The sequence below is a fragment of the Pholcus phalangioides genome, unplaced genomic scaffold, assembly GCF_987345545.1.
Source record: "Pholcus phalangioides strain wild (caught in Gottingen) unplaced genomic scaffold, Ppha-v1.0 ptg000031l_1, whole genome shotgun sequence".
NCBI classification, from domain to species: Eukaryota; Metazoa; Arthropoda; class Arachnida; order Araneae; family Pholcidae; genus Pholcus; species Pholcus phalangioides.
Window position 1 is genome coordinate 10,336,276 of NW_028301621.1, and position 15,983 is coordinate 10,352,258.

Here is a 15,983-nt window from a genome sequence, read left to right on the forward strand (position 1 = left end):
GACATTGTTTGGAAATTATTCTTTTGCTAGAAAGGCATTGCTTGGAAATTATTGTTATGTTAGAGAGGCACTGCTTGGATATTATTGTTTTGTTGGGAAAGTCATTGTTTGGAAACTGTTTTGTTGGGAAAGTCATTGTTTGGAAACTATTGTTTTGTTGGGAATGTCATTGTTTGGGAACTATTGTTATATTAGAAAGACAATTGTTTGGAAACTATTGTTTTATTAGAAAGACAATTATTTGGAAATTATTGTTTTGTTAGAAAGGCATTGTTGGGAAATCATTATGGGTGAAACATTGTTGGGAAATCATTATGGGTGAAACATTGTTGGGAAATCATTATTCGTGAGATATTGTTAGGAAATTATTATTGGCGAGACATTGTTGTGAAAATCATTGCTAACGGGAATTCATTATTTTGATGCTGCATCACATTATTGGGAAGTGGTAAAGAGGAAGAGAAGTGAATAATTATTTATGATAAATACATAATTATTTATGATAATGACATTGCTAAAAAATAGTTCTTAGCCGAACATAGTTGAGAAAAAAAATCATTATTAGAGCGAGACGACATTATTATTTAATGAAAGTGAGACATTTTTTGGAAAACAAGAAATTGGTGAGAGATTTTCTTGGAAATCAAATTAACTCATAAAGCAAGCAATTGGCACATAAAATAAAATAATAATAAATTAATGCCTAAAATTTACCAAGGGGTGATAAAATGAAATGATTTTAAATCATTACTGAAAATAATTTTTTATAAGACATTCATAGATATTAACACGCAGCGTTACGGTATCGTTCACTATTATTGTAAAAGGTTAAGAACCGTCCTAACTATGTACGTGCAGCGTGAATATGGTAGAATATTGCATCAATTAGAATCTAGACCACAGCATAATGAGTGTTTAGATAACGGATTAATCCATTTTTACTGCAAAGATTTTAATAGATCGTTATCGTTTCAGTGTTTTCAGATGAGCCATTCCAAAATGACTAAATCCCTGACAGCAATTTTTTATTTTGGAAAATGAATTTATTAGCTGGAATGATCAATTTTTGTTTGAAAATCTGGTTTTAAGAGCAAGTGAAGAAACTACGTATTGTGTTCTCAAGTCAGACATGGCCTTCGCCTATCAGCAAGTAGAACTTGAAGGACACTCGGCAGACGCTACCAAAATACGATAAACTAAATTGAATGAATTCAAAGAAAAATCACATAATTGTTGCCGAAACGCTTTTTTTTTTTTTAAATTCAACAAATGGCGTTTTATCATGATCTCGAAATATGGGTCGCGTTCATTATCTCGCTGTCTCGATGTGAAAAACGATAAATTAGCGTTTATTGATGACGATGAATCTGTCCTGAAACGCAATTTGCATTCGGTCTGTGGCTTCTAAGCACTAGTCATTAATCATGAGTGAAGGGAGGGAAAGGACTTTTTTTTTTGACATAAATAAAAGATAACTTATCTTTTCTTTTTTTTTAAATCTTAATGTGTTACAATGTTACCAAAGTTCGCGACCAAATGCCCACGAGATCGCGATACATGTTATGCAGAGCAATTACGATAGGCGTTGTTTTTAATCCATTAAAACTTAATGTCAAGTGCTTATCGTTTTCTTCACCTTTCACTCCAAAAATAAAAATTTACGTGTTAAGTTTATCTCTCTCTCGCTCTCTCAACATGATTTTTACACTGAGTTATATTATATATAAATTTCGTATCTATCAGTACGTAAAAAGGAGCAGCATCGTTCCGGGGCTGAAATAAATTATGATCGGAGAAAGAGATGCAACTTCAGATAACTGTGAGCAACTAGTTTTGAAGTGATAACACAATATTTGAACATAACGAAAAGATATAATTGAAGAAATTATCAGAAATTAAGAACGCGATAATCACTGATATCTCAGTGAATTTTTATCTCAGTGTTAAAATGTTTTTTTACGAAAAAGACTTGAATTTCACTGACTAGGTATTATCAAAGGGCGCAAAGGCAAAGTATACAGGGTGTTTCCTGAAGTGCTAATGAGGCCTTTATCTCATCAACCATCCGTCGTAGAGGTATAGTTTCAATTTAAAAAATGCTCAAAATTCGTTCAAAAGTTACCCTGTAGCAGTTTTGCGAGTGAAAATACAGTGTGTCACAAAATAAAAAAAATCTAAATTTTTATGTGATCCTCCTGTCTTCTAACTTCCAATTAGAGAGTTGTTGCCCTGTTTCTCGTGAGACCAACAGAAATATTCAAGTTTGTAAGTGAAATGTTCGCTGAGATATTTCAATTTACAATTCAAACAAAAGTTAGGAAAGGACAGCATAAGCGAAGGAAAGGAGCGTTGTCTGTTAGTTTTTGCTTTCTTTCATAACTTTTCTCCAATTTTTTTAATTCCAATATCTCAACGAATAAGCGAATATTGCACTTGGAAACATGGAATTTATTCTGTTGTCCTCGGGATAGACAGGGCAGCAACTTTTTAATTGGAAGTTATAGGACAAGAGAACCGTATAAAAATTTAGATTTTTTTTTTATTTTGTGATACACGGTGTTTCCCATTCTCAAAACTGGTGCAGGGAAATTTTTTAAATCGGAATCATACCTCGATGACGGACGGTTGATCAGATGAAAGACGCATTAGCACTTACGGGACACCCTGTACATGTAGCGTTTGACATCGTTTGATCAAAGAATGATGACAATAATGGAATGATGACAGAGAATGGTGCAAAAAATTATCCTAACGAGTGTGGGTGCTCGGTGCTTATTACACGTTTCGTAGCGTTTTCTTGAGCCTTGGTTTCAATTAGAGGAGGGGTGGGCTGGAATCTCCCCCCCCCCATAAAGACTGAGATAACGTACAGAATTCAAAGCGATACCGAGAAGAAGGTAAAATATCGAGAGAATTAATGAAAAATCAAAAATAATAAAAATTCAGAACTGATAAAATTAATGAAGGAAAAGGAATGTGAAGGAATTCTTTAATGAGAAAAATAATTTCAGAATCAATTAAAATTCAGAATTTAAAAAAGGAGGGGGGGGGGGTTTGAGTTATTCCAGAATCAATGAAAGAAATAATTTTAACATTAATGAAAAAAAATCAATTTCAGATATGATGGAAACCTGGGAATAAAATGAAAATTCAGAAATAATGGGAAAAATAATTTCAGAATCAATGGAAATTGAGAAATAATAAGGAAATAATTATATAATTAATTAACATCTGCAATAGTTCAGGGGATTTATTTCACTCTTAGGCACAGGTCCCGTCGGAGTTTACGGAAATTTCAACTCCGACATCCCTTCCCCTCCCCCTTACATTGCGTCCCGACATTTCGCCCCTGCGACGCTTCTTTGCCGGTACATTTCGCTCCCTGAAATTTCGACTCGGACATTTCGCTTGCCCTAACCGTGTGAGGGACCAAGTGAGTGAAAAAGTGAATGAGTGAGTTATCGTATGAGTGACAGTATGTGACTGACCGTATGACAAACCAAGTGAGTGTGGTCATTCATACGATCACTAACTTGATCACGAAAACATCCACTCACTTGGTCACTCATCCGGCCATGCACTTGGTCACTCATACAGTCACTTGCATACTCACTTGGTCATTCATGCGATCTCTCACACACTCACTTGGTCACTCATATACCCATTCACTCACCTACAGCCACTCACTCACTCATACAGCCACTCACTCACTCATACGGTCATTCATCCAATCACTAAGTCACTCACATGGTCACTCACTCACTCATCAGTCACTTGCATACTCACTTGGTCATTCATACGATCCCTCACACACTCACTTGATCACTCATATGCCCATTCACTCACCCATACAGTCACTCACTTGGTCACTCATTCATCCAATCACTTGGTCATTCACACAGTCATTTATATGGTCACTCGCTCGGTCACTCATAGATTCAGGGCAGGCGAAATGTCCGTGGACGAAATATACTGGGGACGAAACGTCGGGGGCGAAATGTCGGAAATGAAATTTCCGGATTCCCCCCCCCCCCCGTCTGGCCACCTGTTAAGACACTACACCGAATGGGACTTAAGATACGCAATACTCATATTACTCTGCATAATTTTTTTGTTGTTGTCATTGGTGGGATTGATATGCATGCAAACAACTCTATTCATGACTATTCGTGACTTTCATTTTAAAAACCGTAAGTTTCCATTAGTATTTCAATTGGCAACCCCAGGTCGTAATTCTAGTCTATTATATCCTGTGAAGACATCGCAAAATAAATGCCATGGTATGGGTTGCGATAAATAAAGAGGGGGAAAACCCGTTCCTTACAGCGTTGTTTCCCCCCCCCCCCTAAACGTGTGGTCAATCGGTGAAGAAAGTGGACCGGCCGGTGTCCAATAAATGAGAATAAATTAAAAGAAATAAATAAAAATAATAAATATAGGCCGAAAGGCCCTTATTTATATTGAAACATGTACGTTTTGTGGAAAACAACTTTTTTTCCAAAGTCCACACCTACACCTACCTTGTCACTTAGCGTCCTATTTTTCCGTTTCGGGCGGTAATTTCCTCAAACATGAAATATTTTGTAAATGAAATACAATTATTACCAGATTGTGTTGTTTGATTATAGGTTGGAATGATTGGTTCGGAACTGTATTATACAACTTCGGTATTTTTAATTATGTATTTCCTTGATTTGTATTGTGAATATGGAGTGTATTTATTGGGGAAAAAATGAGATTGTCGGTTAGTTTTGAATTTCCTATTCATTTGTTTGACAACATTTCATTGAGGGACGTCTCAAAGGCCGTCATACAAGTAATTTCCTTGGGACGGATATCGGCACACAGATGGGAGGAAACCATGATAATTATACATTGCAATTACCTGCATCGATTTCGGCATTTGGCTAGGGCTTTCTGATAAGGATGTGATAATTACAGTCTGCTTCGATTTTATAGCAATTGCAAGCAGTTTTTAATATCTGTTCATATTTTTTATACACTTTTAATATACTATATTTTTGTATTGATAATTTCTGATTTGAAAATCTTTCCCTTTGTAAAATTCTTTGTATGGAGCTTGGAGTGAAGACTTGAACAGTTGGCTGTGTGTGGTCTCGTCCCGTTTTTTGGTGGCGGTTATATGGGTTCCTGTCGATGGCATATAGGGCTCTCTGTGCGATAGGATACCATGTTGCGATGACAGCTTTCTTGAATGGGAATCACATTCATGTCGAGAGGTAGTCTGGAAGGAAGCCTCCAGTGTATATTGATTGTCCATAATGCTATTAAATGATCTCGCTTTTATATGCGCATCCAGGGCCCGGTTTCGGCATGGGCAATATTGGCATTTGCTCAGGGCTCCACGTTTAAGGGGGGGGGGCACAAAATTTATAATAGTACATATTTTATTGAAATTTTTATAAATTTTATTTGGTAAAATTTTGAAAAATCGAAGAATTTCCCCTGAATCATATCATACTATTTCCAAAGTGTGCATTATTAGCAAACACCTATTGAATATCAATTTTAGTATTATATCAATCAGTAATATACTTTGCACAGCAAATCCCCGCAAAAAATATATTGCAATATGTCACATTCTTTTGTTCGATTCCCCAATTTCGCATCTTTTTCACCGTAAAATGATTCAAGAAAACGATGACAAGAAAGTTTGCACGTGTGATCAACATGAAATCCTCACTTCTTAGTGAAGATTCTGTATATTTACAATGCAAAACTGTGCATCTGATCGTGCACGCACTTTTTCAGACGAACTGCAACAACGTTCATTTTTGCCACAAATGTTAAATAACGCTACAGGTGTAGAAAAGACGTTCTCAAATGTTGAGACAGCATTGAATCGTCATTCACAACATTACCAATATCAAACTGTTCTAGAGAAAGATCATTCTTCTTATTAAAAGGGATAAAATCATCAGTTCGCTCGTCTTTTACAAAGAGAGAGAGAGAGAGAGAGAGGGGGGGGGGGTAGGTTGAAATCTCTTAGAATGGTTAGAGAATCTCTTAGGTTGAAATCTTTAGGTTGAAAAAAATCAACTTAGAGGTGGAAATTTGAAAAGTTCTTCCTTAGTAAGCCATCATAAAATAAAACAACTGACTAAATTTCATATTTATAGCTTCAGTGATTTCAGCTAAGCCATGATTGCTCCATATAACCTTTGAACTCCCCTCCCTTCGGGTTGAATTTTGAAAAATACATTTTTCTCACAGTTATTCCCTATATTTCAAAATAAAAATACTCATCAAATTTCATATTTTTGAATTCAGAGGTTTCACGTGATTTCTCTATGTAACCTTTTAAACTCCTTGTGACTCCCTTGGGGGGGGGGGGTCGAAGTTTGAAAAGCTCCTTCTTAGTGAGACTTTACGTAATGAAATAAAACAATTAACCGAATTTCATGTTTATAGTTTCAGTGGTTTCTTCTCGGCAATGATGAATCTGTGAATCTGTCAATGAATCAGTCATTCAGGACATGTTATTTTATGTATATAAATTGAAGCTGAAATAACTCGAAAATTGGATTTTGATTAACAATGATTTTGCTCGTATGAGAAGTACGAAAAAAGCATTCATTGTAAGATATTTCATGGACAAGTTTACATTGCATTTCTCATTTAAAATAGCACATATCCTTTTTTGATGGGTTTACAGTAAACAAGTACTATTTTTGCTGACGTACACACACACCAAACTTCTTCGACCACAGTCAGGAGAGGGGGGGGGGGTACCTCTTTTGCCCAGGGCCCCTTCAAGTTAAAAAGTCAGGCCCTGTCTGAACCATGCACTGGTTCAGACTGGTGCGTGGTCACGTGACAGTGGGTATTACAAGGCAGCAAGGTATTAAAAGTAGGTATATTACAGGGCAAAGAATGAAAAATTAATCATAATTTTCTAATGAAGTTTTAGAAGTTTTTTTTGCCACAGTTCCTTGAGTAGACTCCCCAAAATCAAGACCTACGGAGAATTTTAAATTAAAAACAGCCTTAAAAAGAAGGGGGAAAAGAGAATCATTTTGTCCGTGTAAAATATTGATGGCATCCTAAAGTAATTGTGAAAGTACCTTGCACGTTTGACCCAATATCCTTGAGTGGGGTCCCTAGTTTGTCTTCTTTTGTGGGGGGGGGGGCGGCACGCTAAGACTTCTAGTAGGGGTCAATTTATTTATTTTATAACAAATGTGAATTTTGAAATCAACACAATAATGTAAGATCACTTCCTAGACCACCCCCCCCCCCCAGACAAGAGCTCTGCCAGTCTTTGCCTTGTGATAGCCTATGAGTAACCTCCCTTCGGATTGAGATTAGAAACTTTAATCACGCTTATGAATTTTAATTCCATATAAATACTTACTTGAAGTAAATTAATAGCGTTGGATCGATAAAAACTACGAGAAACAAAATTTTCACCATCCTACAATTGTCACCTCGATTTCAACCACAAAATATCACGTGCCCCCCGCCCCGCCACATGGCTAAACACAAATGACGATATCAAGCCAAGGTACTTCCTAGCACCTTGTAAGTGAAACCAATAACGAAAAGGCTTTTAAAAAAATTCCGCTTTATGTCACAATGGGTTCGATACCGCACCCTATTCATAAACAAACTTTCATTAACGGGAACAACATATGCTAACGCATTTGATTTCGTACCAAACTGTAACATGTATGTCTTATCACACATGTTCCGTTTGTTTTATTCTTATCGCCTAAAAAGAAATGCCTCAGATAAAAAAGAAATCACTTTTTCGTGCCACACCCCAACATAATCGGTCACATAAACACTGAAATGGCAGCGGTGATACGTGACCTTAAATGGATTGTACGAGTAATTATACCGCGATTATTTTTATTATTATCTCCGAGATAAAAAAAGAAATAAAGGACCGTGTGGTTAATGAACGATAAATTACAACTTTACATACAATTGGCTCGATGTCTCAATGGCGGATCGAGAGAGGAAAGACGAGACAATTATCAGAGACAATTAAGATACAGCTACAACTTTAGCCAGAGAAAGACAATAGAACAGATTATCTATACAACAAGGCATGTCATGATAGTTTTTATCACGGCAGCGAATCCGTCCGCACCATTCTAATTAACACATTAACAGCCTGTTTCGATGTTTCGGAAAGTTTTTGAGCTGTTCAAGAGGAACATAAAAAAGCTGACTAGAAAAAATCATTTAGAAAAATACGGAAAAAAATGATCTTTTGAATGTGAGAAAATATGGCTTTTATCAATGATTTCGGTCAAAAATATTGTCAACGGTTGGTAAAGTTGTCAACTGTCGGTGATACGTGTTGGCCAGAGCGAAAATTTCCATGTTGCTGAAATTCTGTCACCTTAATTTAACTGTTCAACTTCATTAACTTCTGAAATGTGTGGTTAGATTTCACAATGTGCCTTTATATGGTTAGTAAAATAGTATCTTGAAAATAAGGAATATCGTATTGGCCACATTAAATTTTGACGTGGATTTCTATAAAGTTCTAAAAACACCTACGAGGAAGAACTCATAAGTTACGAGAATTTTTCTTTTCTGGAGGCACAGGGGACGAAACTTCCATCTTCTCTGTGTTGGTGAGAATATGCGACTACCCTCCACATCAGTTGAGTTGATCGTAACAGCATCATTGAGGAAAGATCTACAAAGTAATTAATAGGATTTTTGTCTGCGATTTTTTTCATGAGCGCGTCGTAAATTTTTTTTGGAAGGCATGGGGCATGTTTGCATCAAGTTCTGTTTCCTATTTGAAAAAAAAAAAATCACTACATTGGACGGTTTTGATTGTTTAAAGCAGCGGTTCTCAACCTTTTTTGACTCGCGGAGCCCTACCCAGTTTATAATTTCCATGGCGGAGCCCTGTTTGACTCGAGGAGCCCTTTTTTGTGCATAATTTTTAAAGCAGAACCTTGTAGGCCTCTCTTATTTATTTATCTATCAAATTTATTGATTTATATTATTTTCCTCGAGTCACCGCGGAGTCCCTGGGACGTGCACACGGAGCACCGGTTGAGAACACCTGGTTTAAAAGATAGACGAATCACGGTTGGTTCTAAAGTGAAATGTCACCGAACTGAGAAAAACATTCCTAAAACCCTTTACAAACCTTCAAAAGCTTCTTTTTTTTTAAGTAGTTTCTGGAAGCATCCTAACAGTTTCTGCTGTGGTTTCCTTAGAGATGAGACTTTCAGAAAACTTCCTACTATCGAAGAAAGGTGGCAGCACTTCTCGAAGGCGAAACATGAACAAGTCTGATATCATAAAAAAGGTAGGGCCACGCGCACAACGCTTTCCGGCATGCAATGAATTCGATAGAAATTTCCCAGACGAACGTGTAAAAGTCAATACGAATGTAAAACAAGAGTAGCAGAGTAGTCCTCTCTTTTCTCGCGAAGAAATAATTCTCGCTTTCATTCTTGTGCCTGAATATTGGCAAAAGTGCCTTATCTAGAAATCTTATGCTAATTGGTCCTGAAAACTCGGGTTTCACTGCCCTACGAATTGTACGCGAAGAAAATACCTTTATATGTTGTTATAATCAATTTCTGTTAATTTCAATGCTATTTGAAAGCTATGAACTCAAAATTTATCTTTAATAAATTCATTGCGACCCACCTTCTAAGCCAATATATGGTAAATCGCATAAAGCTGTTGGCCTGCGGACATAAAGCTCTTGGCCCTGGGGGTTATCTGAGGAGGCCCTGCCCTTCTCAAACATAATTTTGTAAAAATGAACTAAGCTGCACATTTACAGATCGCTTAAATGATACGTGGTACAATTCCAGAGCATTTAAGTGGCCCGTGGCACATTTTCAGATCACTTAAATAACCCGGAACACAGTTCCAGAACACTTAAGCGATCCGTGACACATTTATAGATCCGTTGAGTGACATGTGGCATAATTTTAGCGCACTTAAGCTGCCCCCCAGTGCGGTTCTACATTGCTCAAGTGACCCTCGACACAGTTCCAGATTACTTAAGTGATCCGCGGCATAATTACGGATCACTTGAGTGATGCGTGGCACAGTTCCAGAGCACTTGGATCCGCGAAACATTTAGAGATCACTAAAGTGGCTCTGTAGAGCACTTATCAATAGGGGGAATGTTACTTCAAGTGCCCACAAACTATCGAAAGGTTTTTCTCGTTTTTGGCGCACCGAGTAAGATGCCATTAAGAATATTTCATATTTTCATAAAGAGTGGTTGATGACGTAAGCATCATCCAAACCCCCTCGCCATCAAAAGTCAGCAAATCGGAAACCCTCTTCCCCCCTCCATCGATGCTGACGTAATACTTGAATGACCCCTTTCTTTATATATAAGATCCCACTTAACATATTTTTCTCAATGAAACATGGTCATCTAATCACTTGAATTTCTTTTTCCGTGAAATACATTTTTGTTTATTGCGATTTGTAGCAGTCCTTCATTTCCCCAACGTATGCAGCAATAAATTGCAGTTTCGACAAAATTTAGTGATTATATTAATCGCATCCTGTAGGATAGCAATTCCCGACATTCTCCACGATGATGTATGTTGAACCACAGCTACCTATCTTCTATAGGTTCTGCTGGTTTAACCCGAGTATGAAGGTACAGTTGAACCCATATGGAAAAGAAACTAATATCAATTACAAAAGCGGAATAATTTTTCATTCAGTTAGAATTTATTTTATCAAGTTTGCTTGCGGGCCACCTTTGGTCCGCGGACCATATATTGAAAAACACTCGTATATGTTGTTGTCTTTTGTTTCTTTTAATGAAACGCTTACGTGAATATTTTCTATAATACAAGATATACAGAAGACTGGATGTTGTGAAGATATTTATTATTTGAGATGTTAATTTTTTTAAGGAAAGAAAAAAACTCATCTCTGCCTCTACCGGGAGTCGAACCCGGGTCCCTCGATTGCCGGACGAGTGCTCTGACCACTAAGCTACAGAGGAGATAGAGATTTTCCTTCGCTAGAGCGTATATATGCCGAACGGAACCGTTCAATGGACGGTGAAACCGATCAGCTAATAGCTCATGGACGACGAGCCACCAGAGGGCTATATATATGACATGAATGTCGCTCTGTATACAAGATATACAGAAGATACTTCCTTAAAAAAATTAACATCTCAAATAATAAATATCTTCACAACATCCAGTCTTCTGTATATCTTGTATTAACAAGTGGAGAGCGACATTCATGTCATATATATAGCCCTCTGGTGGCTCGTCGTCCATGAGCTATTAGCTGATCGGTTTCACCGTCCATTGCACGGTTCCGTTCGGCATATATAGCTCTAGCGAAGGAAAATCTCTATCTCCTCTGTAGCGTAGTGGTCAGAGCACTCTTCCGGCAATCGAGGGACCCGGGTTCGACTCCCGGTAGAGGCAGAGATGAGTTTTTTCCTTCCTTAAAAAAATTAACATCTCAAATAATAAATATCTTCACAACATCCAGTCTTCTGTATATCTTGTATTAACAAGTGGAGAGCGACATTCATGTCATATTTTCTATAAGTCATAAAATATATGTTTTTATTTGTAAATTAGTCTGATTATAAGTCAAACTCAATCATTAATACATTTTCCTCTTTCAGTGGATGATTTTAGACGATGATCCCGTACAGGGAAGGACCAAAAGACAGGGATGTTGAAATCTCTTCTTGGATTTTGGCGTATCCAACGGAAGAGACCTCTCCTGTCTAATTCGGAAGTAGATAGCATATACGAAGTACCGGTGAGTCGCATCAACCCTCTCTTTGAAGACAGTGAGGATCCAACTATCGATGCGGAAACTGGAAGCGACGAAGATTGCGGAAAACCACCAAAAGTCCCGCCGAGAAACGAACCTATCAGAAATGGTCGAGAGACTGTAGCGGATATTTTAGAGGACATATACTCAGAACCGATCGAATCAGCAAACACCGCGAGAGCCTTATCGACCCTGCAGAGAGAAGAAGTCAACGAAGTGTTACAGGTCTTGGATCAGGCCATATCTGAATCTACTGAAGTGAACCTCGAATCAGTTCCAGTAAAAAGAAGAACCTGTGAAGTCAGACCAGGATATTCAACAATTTCCTAAAAAAGATGAACCTGTCACTCCAGATCAGGATATTCAATCATTTCCTAAAACAGATGAACCTGTGACTCCAGATCAGGATCTCGAATCAGTTACAACGAAAGAAGACCTTGCGGCGACAACGACGACAGATCAGGACCTCCAACCAATTCTTGTAGAAAAAGGACCCCGTAAAACAAGATCAGGTTCTCGAGACTACAACTGAAAATTTGATAAATCTGTCCGGATCTGATACCGCAAAAGAACCCGAGACTAGCATTGGGCAAAACGATTCGAATTCAGAGAATAGACCAGAGACAAACGCAATTTCAGCTCCAAATGTTACAACGGATACGCTGAGCAAGAACGCCGAAATCGTGGAAGAATCTACGAACATGCCCCGCAGAGACTCGAGAACAGACCAGTCGCAATTCTCAGGCGCAAGCCGAAAAGAATCCTCGTCATCAGTCACTTCCGACACGTCGGACACCAGACCATTGCATAAAAACAATTCGAACGGATCGACCATCAAGAAGGCGTTGAAGGTTCGAGCCAGAGCCATAGACGAACTGATAAAGAAATTCCAGGCTCCAGCAGATAATCCGAGCATCCGACCATCGCCGGGTATCAAGAGACCGGCTGTTAAGAAGATCTTCCCGACCATCGAAACAGCAGCCTCCGAAACCACCAAGTCTGTGCAAGTTCCTCTGACTCTCCCTCCGAGATCCGCCCCCGTACTGACTTTCCCGGATCCACCACCACCTCCTCCTCCACCGCCGCCACCAGCCGGGAAAAGGGAGCCAGAGACCAAAACGAGGCGCAAGACGCCTCCAAAGGACTCTACACCTAACACCGAGCTGTTCCAAAACACACAGGCGGTAGAGAAGTCCGATCAAGTGACCTCTTCTTCGTCAACTTCAGAGAATCACTCCGCGAGATCAAGCCCTACAAGATCTGACGAAAGTGTCATGTCAGAGACTGCAGCTAGAAACTTCTCAGGAAGAAGTTCGTACCTGCACGACACGAAACCACTCGATACTTTCACGAAAGGGGTGTTCAGAAGTGAATCTCAGAAAACCGGGGACAATATCTCAACGTCTGTGAAGGAGAAAATCGCGATTTCAGAAAGTTCCAACGACTCCGTCTCTTCAAGTCACTACAGAACCGAAGGAAACAAAAGCTCCTCCATGTCCAAGGTCAATGGTGTCGAGAGATCCAACTCATCTAGGACTAAAGTGAACGACGGACTATCAACGAGCACTAAAGTGAAACCTCTAAGTTCCAACAGCAAGGTCCACGTACATAATAAGTCCATCAAAGCATCGAAATCGTCCCGTGAAAAGACCAGTTCGGGCAACGAGGGCTACCCGGTAGATTCACTGGAAACGAAGAAACACCAGAAACGCAGAGGTGCGAAGACAGTCCCCAAGACCAGCCACGAAACGACTGAAGATAAGAGAGTCAATTCCGAAGAAGACAGTGGGGTCACAAAGACTGACCAGACATCCTTAGAGAGTCAGTCGTCAGAAAGCAAAGTTGCTCAAGAGTCCGTCGCGGAAGAGAAGCCCGAATCCAAATCAGATTTGGCAGAAAAAGAACAGTCAGGAGAGAATAGGAGATTGAAATCAGCTCGGACGCATTCCCTGCGATCCAACGAGCTCGATGATGAAAACCCAGGTCGGTTATCAGGGAGCCAGTGTGACGATTACTACGACGATTTCATTCCTAAACACGGTAGGCACCTGTGGCACTACCACAGACCTCGGAGTCTGGCCAGCGAATTGCCGTTCGAAGACTTTCTGGAGAGGGGATACTTCTCGAGAATGGAAGATGGCTTCCCATTCGTACACCGTCACAGCAACAGCGTCAGGTCCAGCTACAGACCTTACCAGAACGGCAGCCGTTACAGGTCGTACAGGAAACAGCTACGTTCTTCGCATGGTGCCATTCCCGAGAGTTTGAGTAACTCTCGACAGTCGCATTTTGATCCTCATCACCACCATCACCATCGCGGTTACAAGAGCGGGCTCGGTATGAGGTCGTCTTCTGAGGACAGTCTGGCCGGTTACGGACTCGTGCCGTCTTTCTGTCCCTGCCGTGAGTGCTGGCTGAGCTTGTGGAGGGACGCTGCTCTGGCCAGGTCTTCGATGAGAAGTCGATCCTCGATGGTCCATCGTGTCGGTCCATGCACATGCACGGACCCGATCGCGTCGGGAGCTAGCCGGAAAGTTAAATTCGCGGAAAACCGCAAGGAGGACCCGGCAGAACTTTCGCAGATGGACGAGGTGACGGAGACCGACGGCGACGCACACCAAAGCGTCTCCTCCGATAAATCCGAACATAATGAAAGTGCTCCATCAGAGAAGACGGATAAGGAGTCTTCAAAGAAACACCACAGTGTCCGCAAAAGTGCCAAAAAAGTCTCCAAGAAAGAGAAGTCACCGAAATTTCCTAAAGATGGCGGTTTCATCAGACCGAATTATTTCGTAAGTATTTCTGGGAGCATAAAGGTCTATTCACACACATCAGTGCAGTCGTCATACTGTCTTTATTCAGATGCCGATGCATCCGACCCGTTACAGTGTGGGGGCTGTTAACACACGTATCATTTCAGTGTTGGTCAGGTTTCAGTCACCGCCACGCAATTTACCAACAAGCAATTCAACGACCATAGCTAGTGAGTGGGATTATGAGCAAGTGAGCACTAATTTGCTCAATCGCTCCCTCCTGAGTGAATCATCCCCCCCTCCCCACTGATTTGTCATACACCCATTCTTGTGCCCACTTGCTCACTGATTTATCATACACTCATTCCTATGCTCACTAACTTGCTAATTCACCACTTCTGTGCTCACTTGCTAACTTATTAGCTCAATCGCCACTCCTATGCTCACTACCTCAGTGATTTGCTCATTCACATGCTCACTTTCTCACTCGTTTGGCCACTTACTCACTCCTATGCTCACTTGCTTACTAACTTGCTCATTCACTACTTCTGTGCTCGCATGCTTGTTCGTTCACTCTCATGCTCACTTGATATTTCCTACGTTCACCTCCTCATTGATTTGCTCATTCACTCATTTTCATGCTCACTGATTTGGTCACTTAATGACTCACTTGAATGAGCAAATCCGTGAGCAAGTGAACACAGAAGTGGTGAATGAGCAAGTTAACGAGCAAAAGAGCATAGGACTGAGAGAACAAGTGAGCGAGTCAGTGAGCATAACTGAACAACTTTCTTTCTTCCAAACCGAGCACAACTCAGGTTTATCGCCATATATGGGCAATTTACTACCTAGTGATTTGTGCCAGAAGTATGTGTGTACCTAACAGTCTGAGTGCGTATCTAGTGTTGTGTCTGATTTTTGCAGTGCTGCCATCTATATTTAGAAGTGAAGTGTAATGATTGAATTACATTTGTATCGTTTGTAGGACTGTTGCTCTCTGTGGCGAGACTTTTTAATGGGGAGATCGGCTCGCATTCACACCTTGAAGTTGGGAACACATAGAAAACCAACTTCAGCCGACAACAACAGTGAACAACTGAACACAGTAGTAAGTGAGTAGCATAGGATTTTGAGGAAAAAAAACCCCATTATACTTAAAATTAGGAAATAAATTGGCTAATGCTTTCTGCCGATTTGCCAAAAATTTTCTTCCAAAGAAACCGAAACATGACGGCAATCAGACTGACGGGTCGGATTCAGCACCGCGACTGATGAGTGCGAATGAAAAGACTAGCTGAGGCAACAAGAATATTTTTTTCAACTGAGACGAGCCGTGACGGATGCGTGTGAAATAGACCTTAAACTACTAACTTATCGTTTCTCGAGCGTTCTATTCAGCCATTAGTCGGATCGATAACAAAGTTTGAATATGTACTATTCAAAGGATGT

General features: G+C 39.8%; 1 protein-coding gene across 1 annotated transcript in view; it reads left to right on the plus strand.

The window, feature by feature from the left end:
* LOC149067394 (uncharacterized) overlaps positions 1 to 15,983 on the plus strand; it is a 34,816-nt gene that overhangs the window by 14,302 nt on the left and 4,531 nt on the right. The window contains exon 2 of the mRNA XM_089252814.1: positions 11,627 to 14,573. Coding sequence (XP_089108940.1) covers positions 12,483 to 14,573 — 2,091 coding nt within the window. The 5' untranslated portion in view covers positions 11,627 to 12,482. The remainder of the gene's footprint in view (positions 1 to 11,626; positions 14,574 to 15,983) is intronic.